At 31.5% G+C, this 15385-nt stretch overlaps 2 protein-coding genes across 2 annotated transcripts in view; one reads left to right on the forward strand and one right to left on the reverse strand.

Moving 5' to 3' along the window:
- LOC130671154 (choline transporter-like 1) overlaps window positions 1-716 on the reverse strand; it is a 60900-nt gene extending 60184 nt beyond the window's left edge. The window contains exon 1 of the mRNA XM_057474874.1: window positions 450-716. Within this exon, the coding sequence (XP_057330857.1) occupies window positions 450-563 (114 nt within the window). The 5' untranslated portion in view covers window positions 564-716. The remainder of the gene's footprint in view (window positions 1-449) is intronic.
- Window positions 717-1347: 631 nt separating this feature from the next.
- LOC130671178 (uncharacterized) lies at window positions 1348-9630 on the forward strand. The gene is made up of 4 exons (XM_057474907.1): window positions 1348-1499; window positions 7573-8163; window positions 8348-8631; window positions 8716-9630. Exons 2-3 carry the CDS (start codon window positions 7695-7697, stop codon window positions 8599-8601), a joined length of 723 nt encoding a protein of 240 aa, XP_057330890.1. The 5' UTR covers window positions 1348-1499; window positions 7573-7694; the 3' UTR covers window positions 8602-8631; window positions 8716-9630.
- Window positions 9631-15385: the final 5755 nt, after the last annotated feature.

The following is a 15385-nucleotide window of genomic DNA, read 5'->3' on the forward strand; positions in this document are numbered from 1 at the left end:
TTCCTTAATTTTTGTGACTTGTGTATTTTGAAAAATTTTTAAATTTTCAATTGTCGCAATAAAATTCCCGGATACTTTTCGAAATTCCCTAACATTTCCTGATTGCCTCTAATTCCCTGATAATTCCCGGTTTGTGGCCTCCCTGTTATTATATAATTTAATAAATTGAATGTAAATATTCGAAACGTCGTAGTAATTAAAATTAAACAAGATCGTATAACGAAAAATTAAATTAAATCAATGACAAAATTAAAGCAAGTAAATGAGTATTAATTATCGTAACTTAAGGTCGACATGGATTTCTATAATTTCCAATTTAAGTAAAATTATCAGTCAAAGCAGATTCGACATCGTTTGTCAGGTACTTGAGGTTAATTGTATTTATCGTTATTATACTAAAAGACTAAAATCATACAAAGTAATAATTAATAATAATTGTGATTATATACCATAAGAAACCAAAAACTTATAAATAAACACAACCAAAAAATATCAGTACATCCTCGAACCCTAGTTGGTTCAGATTGTTGTTCTTCTTCATCCTCTCCATCGCAACAGGACATTTTATTATTTTTTAGTTAGTTAAGATATTTAGGTGCTTTAATTCTAGTAAATAATCAGTAATATTGTGAGATAGATATTTAATAATTATGGATTATACTGACAAAACAGCATCAAGTAAATTTTGTAAACAATCAACATCAACACCAACACAATATACATACATATACAATTCTGGATATTTATTCCTTAATTCCTGTCAGGTGGCGGTAAGATCGGTAAAATAAAAAATGGATAAATAAAAATTGAGATAACTGCCCTGATAGCCACCTTAACCACAAGTTAACTTCAAGCTACAGCCGTATTTTGATGCCAACTTAAAGGAAAGTGTTAGAGTGTTATGTCCTGGGAGGTTACTAGGATCGGAGCTGACGCCACCTCCTGGACAGTGGGCAGTTCGTTGTCACGCGGGATCAATTTTGAATTTGAAAACAGTGATAAATTTATTGTTGACCATGATGATGGTGATTATTATTATTATTTAATGAAATTATGAAGTTATGGATAAGGATAGATGTAATTGAAGAAATAACTTTTATCTGAAGACTGATTTTTATTATAAAGTATAGATAAGATTTGATCAGTATTAACAGTTGTGCTCGTCAATAGTTCTCGGAGAGAAGTGAAGTTACATCAGACGGCAGAGAGATCTCTGACCTCCACTCTCCAACTTCTCCCCACTACTCTCATGTTCACACTCATGCTCGTACAATATACATATATATATATATATATATATATATATATATTCTTATATATCCATGTTCTTTACCAAATATACTTATACTTTTTACTAATACTAATTCGAGACATAAACTTACATATTTACGTTCTTTACTTTACCCATTCTATGACTTTACTTATTACTTATATTATTTATATTCTATTTTCCTGTATTTGGATACAATCATCCAGTTAAATATTCTAGACTATCAGAGGTATATTCTTTTATAATTATTCTATATTTAATTAATTGATACGATTGACATTATCATTTATCGGGAAACATCATTATAATTATTCTAATGCTATATTTCTATATTTCTATTGACTTATTTATTATACGAGTCGCTCTTTATTTAATATATAACTATAAATTAATAATCGCCCCAAAAACAGATTCTCTGTAAATGGTTGCGCCAAGTACACGTTCAACATTGATCTCAGGTTGCATAATAAATAATATTTTCACAAACAAGGCTGAAATCATAAAACACCAAGTAACTGAGATTTTTAATAATTAAAAAAAAAAAAATTTTTTTTAATAAAAATGAAAAAAAAAATACTTGAACGTACTTGGTGTGCGCTGTTAAACTCAATTTTAAAAATTATTTAAGAGTAAGATATAAAAGTAAGATATTCAAAACATATCACATGACTGAATAATTAATTTTTTGCATTTACGCACACCAAGTACGTTCAAGTATTTTTTTTTTCATTTTTATTAAAAAAATTTTTTTTTTTTTTAATTATTAAAAATCTCAGTTACTTGGTGTTTTATGATTTCAGCCTTTTTTGTGAAAATATTATTTATTATGCAACCTGAGATCAATGTTGAACGTGTACTTGGCGCAACCATTTACAGAGAATCTGTTTTTGGGGCGATTTCAAATTTTTTTGTAACAGATAATTTTTATTGATTTTACTACTCTTTCGATAAAAAAATTTTCTCTGGTATGGAATAATATTAATGAAATTAAGTAATTCCTTCAAGCTCCAAATTATTTTTTGAAGAGTTCCAATCCGTTAATTGTTTACACATACAATAATTCTAATTTTGCTCTGTTAAGGAGGTTTAAGCGTTACTAAATGACTCAAAAAAGCATCTAAGCTTTTTCATTTCTTCAGCTGACAAAAATATGATTACAATTCTTTTTTTTTAATTGTAAAAATATTTTGTAGTTTATATACATACATTAATTAATGTTTAATAAATTAAAATATTTAAAAAATACTTTCGTAGTAAAAATTTTAAATAAGATATGACACCAGTACTCTTTGATAGAGATATACAAACATGTGTGTAAACGTACATAACCGCTTAAGTCGGGTGTTTAGCAAAAATTTAAATATAAATAATTTCCCTTCATTTAAAAATGGAGAAAAATGTTTATCGCTTAAACTGTTTTATTATACTTCATGTTTGCTTATTGGAGTTTCTACCGAGAAGACCAAAAAAATTTTTTTTTTTTTCATTTTTTATGTTTTTAAAATTGGCGCCACACAACAGGTGTCTCTGACAGTGTTGCCAAGACGTCTTTCCTCCATGTCGCCTCAACTCACTAACCACTAAAATAATTTTTTCAACTCAATTTTTCTCTATGTTTTAACGATGACAATAACTTTTAAATATAGAATTTGGCTTTACACGTATTCAACTTTCTTATATTCGTTTCTGAGAACTCGAAGTTGGAATGTTGTCAGTGAAAAAAATTCATATTGCTAGGGGCATAGGAGCTCATATATAAAGATTTAATAAACACGGTTTTTAATCATTCTTATCTTAATAATCATACGGTAACTCCTCGTATAATATTAACCATTTCGCGAAGGATGTTATTGTTGAAAAAAATGAAAGTTATTACACAGGTAAATAAATAGTTATCTTCTTTTAACTGTGCAACATCACATGTGGAATATTTATTATTATTTGTATCTATATTGTTAGACAAGTTAAGAAATTATTTTTAACGTTAAACTTTGGCGCGCCACCGAATTAGCGGTAATGCTGCCCCCTGGGCCGAGTTTGACAAAAACGGAACCCCATTGTCGACAAAAACAGAAAAGTCCGAAGTTAACGGAAATTTGACAAAAATTCAAGGAAACTTTTGCTAAAGCAAACTGTGTTATTAGGGTAGTAAACTTAATTGCTTAAAATATAACCATGACATAAGTGTAAATTGACAGAATAATAACCGCAAATTATACTCTAACCCTAATAGCACAGTTTGCTTGAGCAAAAGTTTACTGTACAAAAGTTTCGTTGAATTTTTCTTCAAATTTCCGTCAACTTCGGACTTTCCCATTATTTACGACAAGTTCTATGCAATTTACTATTGAATTTGAGGTAAATTTACTGCCAGAATTAGAATGCAAATTCACATCAAAAGTTGACTAGAAAAAAGTTGTCCTTAATTTTCAGGCAAATTTTATGTCAATTTATCGTTAATTTGATTTGAAAAATTGTTAAGTATATTTTTACGCTCAAATTGTAGATAATTTTACGTATAAATTTGCTTACCTTCTGAAATGGTAGGAATGAACATTACCGACCGCTTTTTTTTCGCACAAGTTTACCTTAAAATTGGAGAAAAATTAACCGCAAATTTTTATTTTCAACTTTTGCTGTGAAATTGTCTGCAAATTCGGGCAGCAGATTTCAGGTAATTTCAATGCAAAGTGGCTATTAGGAAACTTTTGCTGGCATTTTGCCGTCCAATACCAGCCGTAAATTTCGAGTGAGCTGAATTTCTAATTTAACATCAATTTGCAGATAAAGAGGTTATTAAAATAGTTCAATTCGTACTCATGTTGTTGTCAAACTTAAATATATTTCATCAGATTTTTGTACAATTTGATAGCAAATATATGTCAACTTGTTGTTCGGTTGTTTTTCTATTTACGATATGACAGAAACTTACGGTCAGAATTCGACGTAAAGTTGACTGCCAAGAGCTGATGCTTTTCTCATAGTTGACACCAACTTTCCTGCAACTTTCCCCAATCAAATAGCCAGGATTTCTGAGCAAGAGATTACTTATATTTTTCCGCCTAATCATAGAAGTAGATTTCCGTCGTTAAATTTTACGTTAATAATAATATGCGGGGAAAATGGTTACTGAAGCAGATAACCAAATTTTTTGAGTATACTTTTGCTCACTGAAAGTTTCCATTCATTTGACGACAAATTGTTGCCAATTATAAGTAAGATAAATTCCAATAATTATCAACTGCCACTTTTGGAAGGTAAGTTTATGGGAGGAGTAGCCTGAAAGTTACCGAAAAACAACAATTGTTTTCAATTTGACAGGAAGTCATTCAAAAGTTATGGTTAACTAATTAAACAACAATTCTCTACAGTCGATTCTACGTCAATTTCTGGCAGTTGTATCCCTGATAGCAAAGTTGGCCGCAACTTATCAACAACCTACTGCCGCAACCTGTTGCCAAGTTGGCCGCAAAAGTTGGCATTTCCATAAGTTGACGGCAACTTTCCGAGAAACTTGTCGACAACTTTCAGCTTGTGTAACTGTTGCCGACAACTTGTCTACAAGTTGCTCAGAAACTTGGTGACAGGTTGCGGCAGTAGATTGTCGCCAAGTTTCTGAGCAACTTGTAGTCAACAGTTACACAAGCTGAAAGTTGTCGACAACTTGTCGTCAAGTTGGTCGCAACTCAGGTACACCAACTTTTTGATCAGAAACTCTGGCTATCAGGGATTCCACTCAATCAAAATAACTGTATTTCTTCAGATTCTTTTCCACAACTTTCCATCAACACTTCCTTTCAATTTCATATTGTAGTCAAAAGTTGAAATATCTCATATAATTGGCAACAGCTTGTCGTCAAGTTAATGATAATTTTTGCTGAACAAACATTGACTCGGCAAACCTGACTACCCAAATAGCCATTTTAGCTTGAAATTGACGGTAATTTGGTGTTGAAATTACCTGAATTTTAATGCCTAAATTTGCTGACAATTTGACAGCAAAACTTGAAAATACAAATTTACGGTTAATTTTGCTTCAATTTAAAGGAAACTTTTTACAAAAAAAAAAGTCGGTAATGTTCATTCTAACTATTTTAGAAGGTAAGGGAATTTATACATAAAATTGTCTCCAATTTGACGGTAAAAAAATACTTAACAATCTTTCAAGTCAAATTAACAATAAATTGACATAAAATTTGCCTGAAAATTGACGACAACTTTTTTCTAGTCAAACTTTTGAAGTAAATTTGCATTCTAATTCGGGTAGTAAATTTACGTCAAATTAAATAGCAAGTTGCATTCAAATTGTCATAAAAAATAGAAAAGTCCAAATTTGACGGAAATTTGACGAACAATTCAACGAAATTTTTGTAAGTAAACTTTTACTAAAGCAAATTGTGCTATTATGATATCTAAGTATATATATATATATATATAAGGTTTCCAATAAGATACACATACTATAGAAATTTAATTTTGTTAAGTTGCTAACCTGAAGAGATTTCTATTGAAAAAAAATTTGAGTTAGCTACTTTCATTGCATACTACGATATGAAGTCAGCTGAAAGGCGAAAATTAGACAAAAATCGGAATTTTTCTCTGTGGATCCCTAAATCGGCGCAAGAGAAATTTTTTAAAAATTGTTTTTTTATTAGATCATAAAATTACGAAAATTATGAGTAAATTCGATAGAAATAAGATAATTATTAATAAATAAATAGATAAAATATAAAAATATGCTGTATTTATTGATAATTATCAATTTAAAATCATTGAAAATACGAGTGAGGTTAAACAGGCCTCTGACTCGGGAATAGAGACACACACAGTCGCCTCGCGCCGCCCATGTACACGCACACATATTATGTGTTTGAACGTGTACTTGGCGCGAGACACTGCCGTGTCTCCGGATCCGGGATTTCTCCCTTTGGTAGGGATAGTAATTTTTGGACAAGCGGGTTGGAGGGTGCGGACAACAATAAAGAATACGAGGAAGAAATTATCTTCCTATAATTTATTATTTATAGTGGATCTTTTCGAAAATTAAGAACCCAAACGTCTTCGAAGAGACTGGTGCTCTTGTTTAAGCCAAAAGTATTTTATGATGATAGAAAAATAGCTCTTTCACCTACCTTTCGATGTCAATTCTTCTAGTGCGGCAGCTATTATCCCTCCAGGACTAAACAGCTCACTCGACCTTCCTGAGGGTTGGTAGAATGGGTGCGGCTGGGTTGGTAGGATGATATCTTATGTACTACTTTCGAATGAAACCGCAAGGTTGGAGTGAAGAACTTGATCTTTTATTAATTATTTCAAATTACAACGTTTTTACTGAACGTCACTTGTTCACTCTAGTTTTTCACAACTTTATATTTTATTTATAATATAGGATTATTTATCCTTAACAGATATTTTTATTAAGATTTTAATATATATTTAATGCGTCCTTTTTCACACCCGAAAAGTGGTTTTATGCGCAAATTAACTCGGCACGAAATGGAATCGCAAATTCACGTGATTTGCGTCACTGGTTCGATCGTACCGGATGGTTTTTATAAATCCGACAAATATTGTACTAGACGAACGATTACTACAGTTGCGTCAGATCGAATTTTAGATCAATATTTGAGGCTTTTTAATATAAAATTTAAATCCCTTACTGACTTTTCGATGCCTAGGGCGGATTCCTGCAGTAAGGTTAATAGAATTTAGCAATCTTTGACTATTTCTTATTGACTTTTCGACGCAGATGCGGATTCCTGCAATAAGAATTAGCCTAGATTATTTAAGAAGTGCCCTATTGACTTTTCAACGCAGATGCGGATTCCTGCAATAGGGTTTAAGTTAAAAATTATTAAAAATCCTCTTATTGACTTTTCAACGCTTAGGGCGGATTCCTGCAATAAGTACACGAAATTTCGACGTTCGAATATTCGCGGACCGTAAGTTTTATGAACCGACTAGCCCTGAGCTATGGGTGCTCAGGCTTTTTATAAACTTTGGTTGGTGATTTGATGGGGAATTTATAATCATTGTCATTGGTGGAAAGTGACGACAGTTTATTATTTATTCGTTAAACTTATTGCAGGTGTCTTCCCACTATTCTTTGCCGCATAAAAAGGTGAAAAAGCTGACGCTGCGTTTTCGCGCGCTTTTCAAAGAGGAGCTCAGAAATAATTATTTTAAATAATTATAAAAATAAAAAAAAAAAATTATTTGGACATAACATAGATAATTCTTCATCGTAGTTCGTAATTGTATTGGATAGATTTAAAAAAAAAATTAAAACTGTTTTCTTATAGGTCCAAGTCAACCTTCATCATCTTGCCCCACGATTATTGCCAGTGAAAAGCCCGTATTGTTGTCAGAGCAATCATTAAGTTTAGCTACTAATTTTGGTTCGGATTTATCGTATGAACCTCCGATGTCGGTAATGAAAACACCGAAAATTAATGTTTTAACTACAGAACTCATTGCTGCACTTGACAGAACTAATGTCAGTAGTAGAAATGCACTGTTTATTATAACTGCTGTTCTGTCAAGTGTTGGCATCAAAGTGAAAGAGACAACTCTGAGTTATAGAACAATTCAACGTGCTCGCATGATAGTACGAAAAGACATTGCTGTAGGATTGAAAAATGATTTTAAATCACACGATAAGTACGTCATACACTGGGATGGAAAATTACTGCAGGATATTGTTGGATCAAAAACCGTAGATCCGCTGTCAGTTCTCCTTACGGCATTTGGCGTTGAACAATTACTAGGAGTCCCAAAAATGGACTCTAGATCAGCAGAGAATCAAACAGCAGCTATTTTGAGGACTTTGGATGAATGGAGTCTTAGTCGCTATGTAAAGGCTATGTGCTTTGACACAACTGCTGTGAACACGGGTAATTATAATTAAAGGTTTATAATGTTTAAGCAATATCAAGATTTTTTCTCGATCCAATTCTTCTTATCCAGTTATGTGTTTAAATTTAGGAACAAATTGATTATATTTTTTCGTTAGTTTTTTCTAAATAAGTAATAAAGTTTTTAAATTCCGTTATTTTACATTCTGTCATCACCTTACAGGAATTCATAGCGGAACATGTGTAAAAATTGAAAAAGCTCTAGGGAGAGATTTAATTTACTTGCCATGTCGCCATCATATTTATGAGCTCATTCTGAGAAATGCATTTGAAGTTTATTGGCCAACATCATCAGGACCCAACGTACCAATATTTGGCAGATTCAAAAAAATGTGGGACAAAATTGATAAGACCAATTATAAAGCTGGTATTGAAGATCCAAAAGTCGCTAATATTGTTTTGAGTAAAAAAAATTAAATATCATCTTTCATCACACAATGCTTGCAAGTATGTTTAAAATATAGTTATAAATTATGAATATAAAATTGGATTGGTCATTTTTTATATGAATTTACTTGTTTTGTTTGCTAGTTGAAACAACCACGAGATGATTCCAAGGAGTTTTTAGAATTGTCACTAACTTTTCTTGGAGTGGTCCCTCAAGATAAAGTTCGTTTTAAGTACCCTAGTGCAATCCATCATGCGAGATGGATGGCAAAAACCATTTATAGCCTGAAAATATTTATTTTTAGAGATGAGTTTGGTCTCACTGCCAAAGAATTGATTCATTTGCGACAGATTTGCATTTTTATAACAATAGTATATTTGAAGGCTTGGTTTTCATCAACTTCTGCGATTGCAGCTCCGAATCACGATTTAAAATTTTTAAAACAACTAATCGAATATAAAGAAATTGATGCATCAATTTCTTCAGCAACTTGCCTAAAGATGGGTTTACATTTGTGGTATTTAAATCATGAACTCGCTATTTTATTACTGTTTGATGACGCTGTACCACTCGATATGAAAAAGAGGATAGTAGACGCTGTGAAAACTCGAGATAGTATGGATTCTAAAGTTAAGAGATTTGAGATTGACCGAAAGAACATCAATTCGATTATTCAAAAAGATTTGAGTGATTTCGTTTCTCGAAAATCATTAAATTTGTTCAAAATCTTTGATCTACCATATGATTTTCTTGATGTCGATATTGAATTATGGACATCGGATGAGAGTTATAAAGAAAATAAAGAATATTTCAAGCAATGGAAAGTTGTTAATGACGTTGCAGAGCGTAGAGTAGCGTTGGTATCTGAATACAATCAATGTTTGACAAAAAACGGAAACCAGTTTCAATATTTACTGCAAGTTGTCAAAGAACATTGAGCGAAATTCCCTAACTGTAATAAAAGTCAATTTTCATAACTAAATCTAAAAAAATTAATATATTTTTGTATTTTTATTATATTAAAATATAAAATTTCATATGATGAAACCGAATTTGTTATTCTGATCATGTACCCAATAATAATTCTTGAATAAGAAACTTTCTGAATCATGAATTATCTAAAAATTGATAAATTAAACGTGTAAATTGAAAATAATTATCAAAAAATTATGAATATCAGTGCATATTGGAATTCGAATGGGAATATCTTCGAAATGGTTCGAGTAATCGAAAAGGTATAAGAGACCATTTTTGTAGAGCGTTAAATTTTCTACAATAATTAATGCAGCTCATTCGATAATAATTATTACTCAGTCAGTAACAAAATTCAGAAAAAAAAGTTATTTTTCTTTAAATTCTTCAATTTTTGACCTTAAATATCTTTTAAATGGTAAGATTTATCAAAAAAGTATGAGACTATTTTTGTAGAGCATTTAATTTCCTACAAACATTGACGATGGTACAAGCTTAACAAGCTATTGGTGATGACATATGACCATTTTCATATCGAACTAAATTGAAAATAGAAAACTACGATGAGAATAATGTTCCCATTAATATTAAGAGCCCATACTGGGTGAGTACTTTCTAAAGGTGCCTAGAAATAAGTTTTTGTGTATGAGATCCAAAAAAATAATACAAGTTTTTTTTGGCCCACCCTAATGTATATAGACATAGAATGAAATAATTTTTTTTTCGGAAATCCGAAACTCAGATACCACTGAATTTTAGCTATAACAAAGACTCTATCATTTTATTTGTATCTTATAATTCATAAATTGCAAACGATAGAAATATGAGAAGTAATTAAAGTAACTTCAACAATTCAAATATTATGAAATTTTTTTTTTACAACGACACAGAACTATATCGAATTTCCCACCACAGTGTAAAGTACCAATTTAATTGCTAAAATTAACACAGTAACTGTTAATATCTTAATAGATATACAATGTTTTTCATGTAGAATAAGCATTCGATCAATCCCTGATTAAAAAAAAGCGATTTAAAACGATTCGAACTAAAAAATTTTAAATACTTTTTAATGCTTTTGAATACCTTGAATACTTTTGAATCCCTCTTCTTATAGGCATTTAACATTGCAAATCGTTTTAAATCGCTTTTTTTAATCAGGGATGGGCTACCGGTCGGTACATAGATTCCATAGCTTTGAAATGAAAGTTATTGTATAGAACAGAAAAAAATTACTTTTTTTAATGAGAGGTAAGGCCCAAAACAAGTGGGGCGCTTGTCCACCTGGTGGGGAGGTGTTAGGTTCCAGCCTGCTCATTCAGATGGCTCAGCCAATTTTTAAATCTTAAATAATAATAGACCGACCTGAGATCCGCCAAATCGATATATTTGAATAATAATATATTTTCTTTAAAACGTATATTAATAAGTATGCATTTAAAAATAGTCAGATAGATAAGATATTTTTAATGCATTAGAATATTTATTCATCACCGACGATTCCTCTAAAAGAATATTAATGAATAAAAATAGATAAGAATAATTTTACGACAAATAATAACTGTTAAAAGAATAAAAAAGTGAAATTAGTTTCTTCACGAAAAAGAGAAAACATTGAAAATTATCGTCCGACTGCTGACGCAACAGCATCCGCGTCGAACGATGATAACGAAACTTCCTCTTTTTGGGAATAAGGCCCTAAAACCTTATTATATTAAAATATAAAATTTCATATGATGAAACCGAATTCGTTATTCTAGTCATGTACCCAATAATAATTCTTGAATAAGAAACTTTCTGAATCATGAATTATCTAAAAATTGATAAATTAAACGTGTAAATTGAAAATAATTATCAAAAAATTATGAATATCAGTGCATATTGGAATTCGAATGGGAATATCTTCGAAATGGTTCGAGTAATCGAAAAAGTATAAGAGACCATTTTTGTAGAGCGTTAAATTTTCTGCAATAATCAATGCAGCTCACTCGATAATAATTATTACTCAGTCACTAACAAAATTCAGAAAAAAAAGTTATTTTTCTTTAAATTCTTCAATTTTTGACCTTAAATATCTTTTAAATGGTAAGATTTATCAAAAAAGTATGAGACCATTTTTGTAGAGCATTCAATTCCCTACAAATATTGACGATGGTACAAGCTTAACAAGCTATTGGTGATGACATATGACCATTTTCATATCGAACTAAATTGAAAATAGAAAACTATGGTGAGGATAATGTTCCCATTAATATTAAGAGCCCATACTGGGTGAGTACTTTCTAAAGGTGCCTAGCAATAAGTTTTTGTGTATGAGATCCAAAAAAATAATACAAGTTTTTTTTGGCTCACCCTAATATATACTAGGGTGCATTTTTTTACGACTTTTTATCTTTTCGCTCCCATCTCGAAATTTCGTTGGAAACACCCCCAAAAAAATTCCCTGAGAGTTTGAGCCCTTAATATTGATATTAAGTACTCGACCACAGCGTGGGAAGATTTCCCATTTAAAATACACGGGAACTTTAATTTTTATTTTTTAAACTTCTATAACTCCGCGGCAGTTTATGATATCATCTCGCCCAAAGTCGGGATTTTCTCAGACTTCAATGCTCTACAAAAGTGACTATTGTCGCAAAGTCATAACTCATACGGGTGGGCTAGTACGGACTGCTAAACTGAATTTTTTCATAGAATACTTGTTTTTTCTCTTACTATCTCATAAACAACAAGACCTACAGAAAAAATGTGAACGACAATTTTATAGGACATTTAATTTTCTTCATTAAAGGTTCTGAGCACCAATTTACTAAGATTGATATTTTCTGAGATATTGACTATAGAAGCTTACGTAGCATTGAATTCCCATAAAATGTCGAATCAAATCTTATAAAACATTAATTTTTTATTTGACTAATATCTCGGAAAACATCAATCTGAGTGATTCGGTGCTAAGGACCTATTTTTCAGGGAATTAAAGTTCCTATAAAATTGATATTCACATTTTCTCTGTAAGCCTTGTTGTTGAAAGAAAAAACAACAATCCTATGAAAAAAATCAGTTTAGCGGTCCGGACTACCCCACCCGTATGAGTTACGACTTTGCAACAATAGGCTCTTTTGTAGAGCATTGAATTCTGAGACAATACAGACTTCGGGTGAAATGATATCATAAAATACCGCGGAGTTATAGAAGTTTAAAAAATATAAATTAAAGTTCCCGTGTATTTTAAACGGGAAATCTTCCCACGCTGTGGTTGAGTACTTAATATTAATATTAAGGGCTCAAACTCTCAGGGAATTATTTTAGGGGTATTTCTAACAAAATTTCGAGATGGAAGCGAAAAAAAAATAGTCGCAAAAAAAAGCACCCTAATATACACTAATTTCTCTCTTATAGCCGATACTGGAAAATCTATTATATTTTCTGTATAACTAGAAATTATCCACATATGCTCTAGATTAGCTACCGTTGTAACATTTTAAGTTTCGACTTGCAGGTGTGCATCTTCATTTTTACAAAATAAATTAAAAATTTGCACCATCAGTCTATCATGCAATACTTCATAAGAGTTATTTGTTTTGATTGACTTTGTATACAACTTGATATCGTAGACTTTACCTCCAAAAATACACCGATAGTAACTGAATACTGAACTACTTCCTGAATCATTTTCACTGTTTAATAACACTGTATTATTGTTAGTTCGTACACCACCTTTGGTGATCAATTTTTTTTTATTAATTTGTTCCTTACAGTAGTCTTAGGCTAAGGCATTAGATTCACTAAGTAGTCTAAGTTTAAAAGTATTATATAACAGAATAAAATTTTTTAATTCGGTTGAATTCAGTTATTTAATCAGGGATGGCAAATGTCAATTGGATTATACTAAAAATGATAGCGATAATAGTAGTGACAATAATGATCATGGTGATAAACAAGTTGAAGTGAATTTGAAGATTATTATTATTATTATCATTATTGTTATTATTATTATTATCATCATGATTATTATTATTATTGTGTTTTTTTGTTAAATGCTCAGGGGGTTATCCCCGATAGTCGACTCTACCGAGGGCCTTACCTGAGCGCTAAATCATTACTGCTGCGATGCTTCATCAACAAGATGATCAGCATGCGCAGCAGGCCAAGTTTCGTTGCCTTAGGAGACGGAAGGACCCGAGGATAACAGCCTGTTGCATCCGCGATGCCAAGAACTCAACTTGCGCTGAACAAGTTGGTATTCTAGCCAGTGCAGACACAAATGACTGCTTCCTCCTCCTAGGACGCCAACAATGAGAACGATAATTTTGACACGGTAGCCTGGGTAAAATTTGCCAATTTCAAACAGGAGATTCTGATATATCTGGTGTTTGTGCTCTTCTTTAACTGCGATGTTATATTCAGCGGGTGCTGAGAACTCAATGGCATAGATGTCACGAGTGGTTTTATCGAAGAGCACAATATCAGGTTTGTTGTGATCTATTTTCCGAGTTGTTGCAAATGGCACGTTCCAATCAATACGGCAACGGTCATTCTCAACATCTTGCGGTATATCTCCTGGCAGATAAGGCAGCATTGGTGTTTTGTCGATACCATGCGTATGTCTAAGGTGGTAATAAAGTACTCGCAGAGCAGCATTGTGACGCTGAATGTATGCACTTCTTGCCGAAACAGGACATGCTGATAAGAGATGCATGAGCGTCTCTGGATGTTGCTTACACACCCTACACAAAGTGTCGGGTAGCTGCATCTGAAGTACTTTAGCACGGTATTCGAGGGTATTGATTACACCATCTTGGCAGGCAAAAATATGTCCTCGGACATCAGGCCAGCTGACTTAAGGAAGGAAAACGTCAGCTGGGTGGACAAGCCATGATCACGCACGAGTTCGAAGAACACGTTGTGCATGGACTTGTCCATGTGTGTACTGAGCAGTATTTGCTGCTCAGCATTCCTGACGACCGTCTTAAATTCCTCCTTCGGGAGTTTAATAAGACGGTTAACGCTTCCGAGACCAAGGGATTTTGCCGCATAAATTGCTGCCTTATATAAGAACGCCTCCTTACCCTGGTTAAAAAAGAGAATTAAAGAGGATTAAAAATGAATTGAATCCTTTTTAATTCTCTTTAGAGAATTAAATAGAATTAAGGAGAATTCATATTTTGAAATTTTTAGTACTTTTAAATTCTCTTTAGAGAATTAAATAGAATTAAGGAGAATTCATATACTGAAATTTTTAATATTTTTAAATTCTCTTCAGAGGATTAACTAGAATTAAGGAGAATTCATATTTTGAAATTTTTAATACTTTTAAATTCTCTTCAGAGAATTAAATAGAATTGAGGAGAATTCATATTTTGAAATTTTTAATACTTTTAAATTCTCTTCAGAGAATTAAATAGAATTGAGGAGAATTCATATTTTGAAATTTTTAATACTTTTTAATTCTCTTCAGAGAATTCAATCGAATTGAGGAGAATTCATATTTTGAAATTTTTAATTCTTTTAAATTCTCTTCAGAGAATTAAATAGAATTGAGGAGAATTCATATTTTAAAATTTTTAATACTTTTAAATTCTCTTCAGAGAATTAAATAGAATTGAGGAGAATTCATATTTTGAAATTTTTAATACTTTTTAATTCTCTTTAGAGAATTCAATCGAATTGGGGAGAACTCATATTTTGAAATTTTTAATTCTTTTAAATTCTCTTCAGAGAATTAAATCGAATTGAGGAGAATTCATATTTTGAAATTTGTAATGCTTTTTAATTCTCTTCATATTAATCGAAAAGAATGAAGAACTATTCTCAAGAAAAATATAGAGAGCCCGAACTGGG

The sequence above is a fragment of the Microplitis mediator genome, chromosome 7 (assembly GCF_029852145.1).
Source record: "Microplitis mediator isolate UGA2020A chromosome 7, iyMicMedi2.1, whole genome shotgun sequence".
NCBI lineage: Eukaryota > Metazoa > Arthropoda > Insecta > Hymenoptera > Braconidae > Microplitis > Microplitis mediator.

Bases quoted from the DNA above. Each gene is read 5' to 3' on its own strand.
- LOC130671178 (XM_057474907.1), top strand. From the start codon at position 7,695: ATGTCGGTAATGAAAACACCGAAAATTAATGTTTTAACTACAGAACTC. The intron at 8,164-8,347 runs GTAATTATAATT...ATCACCTTACAG, and splicing joins CACAACTGCTGTGAACACGG to GAATTCATAGCGGAACATGT.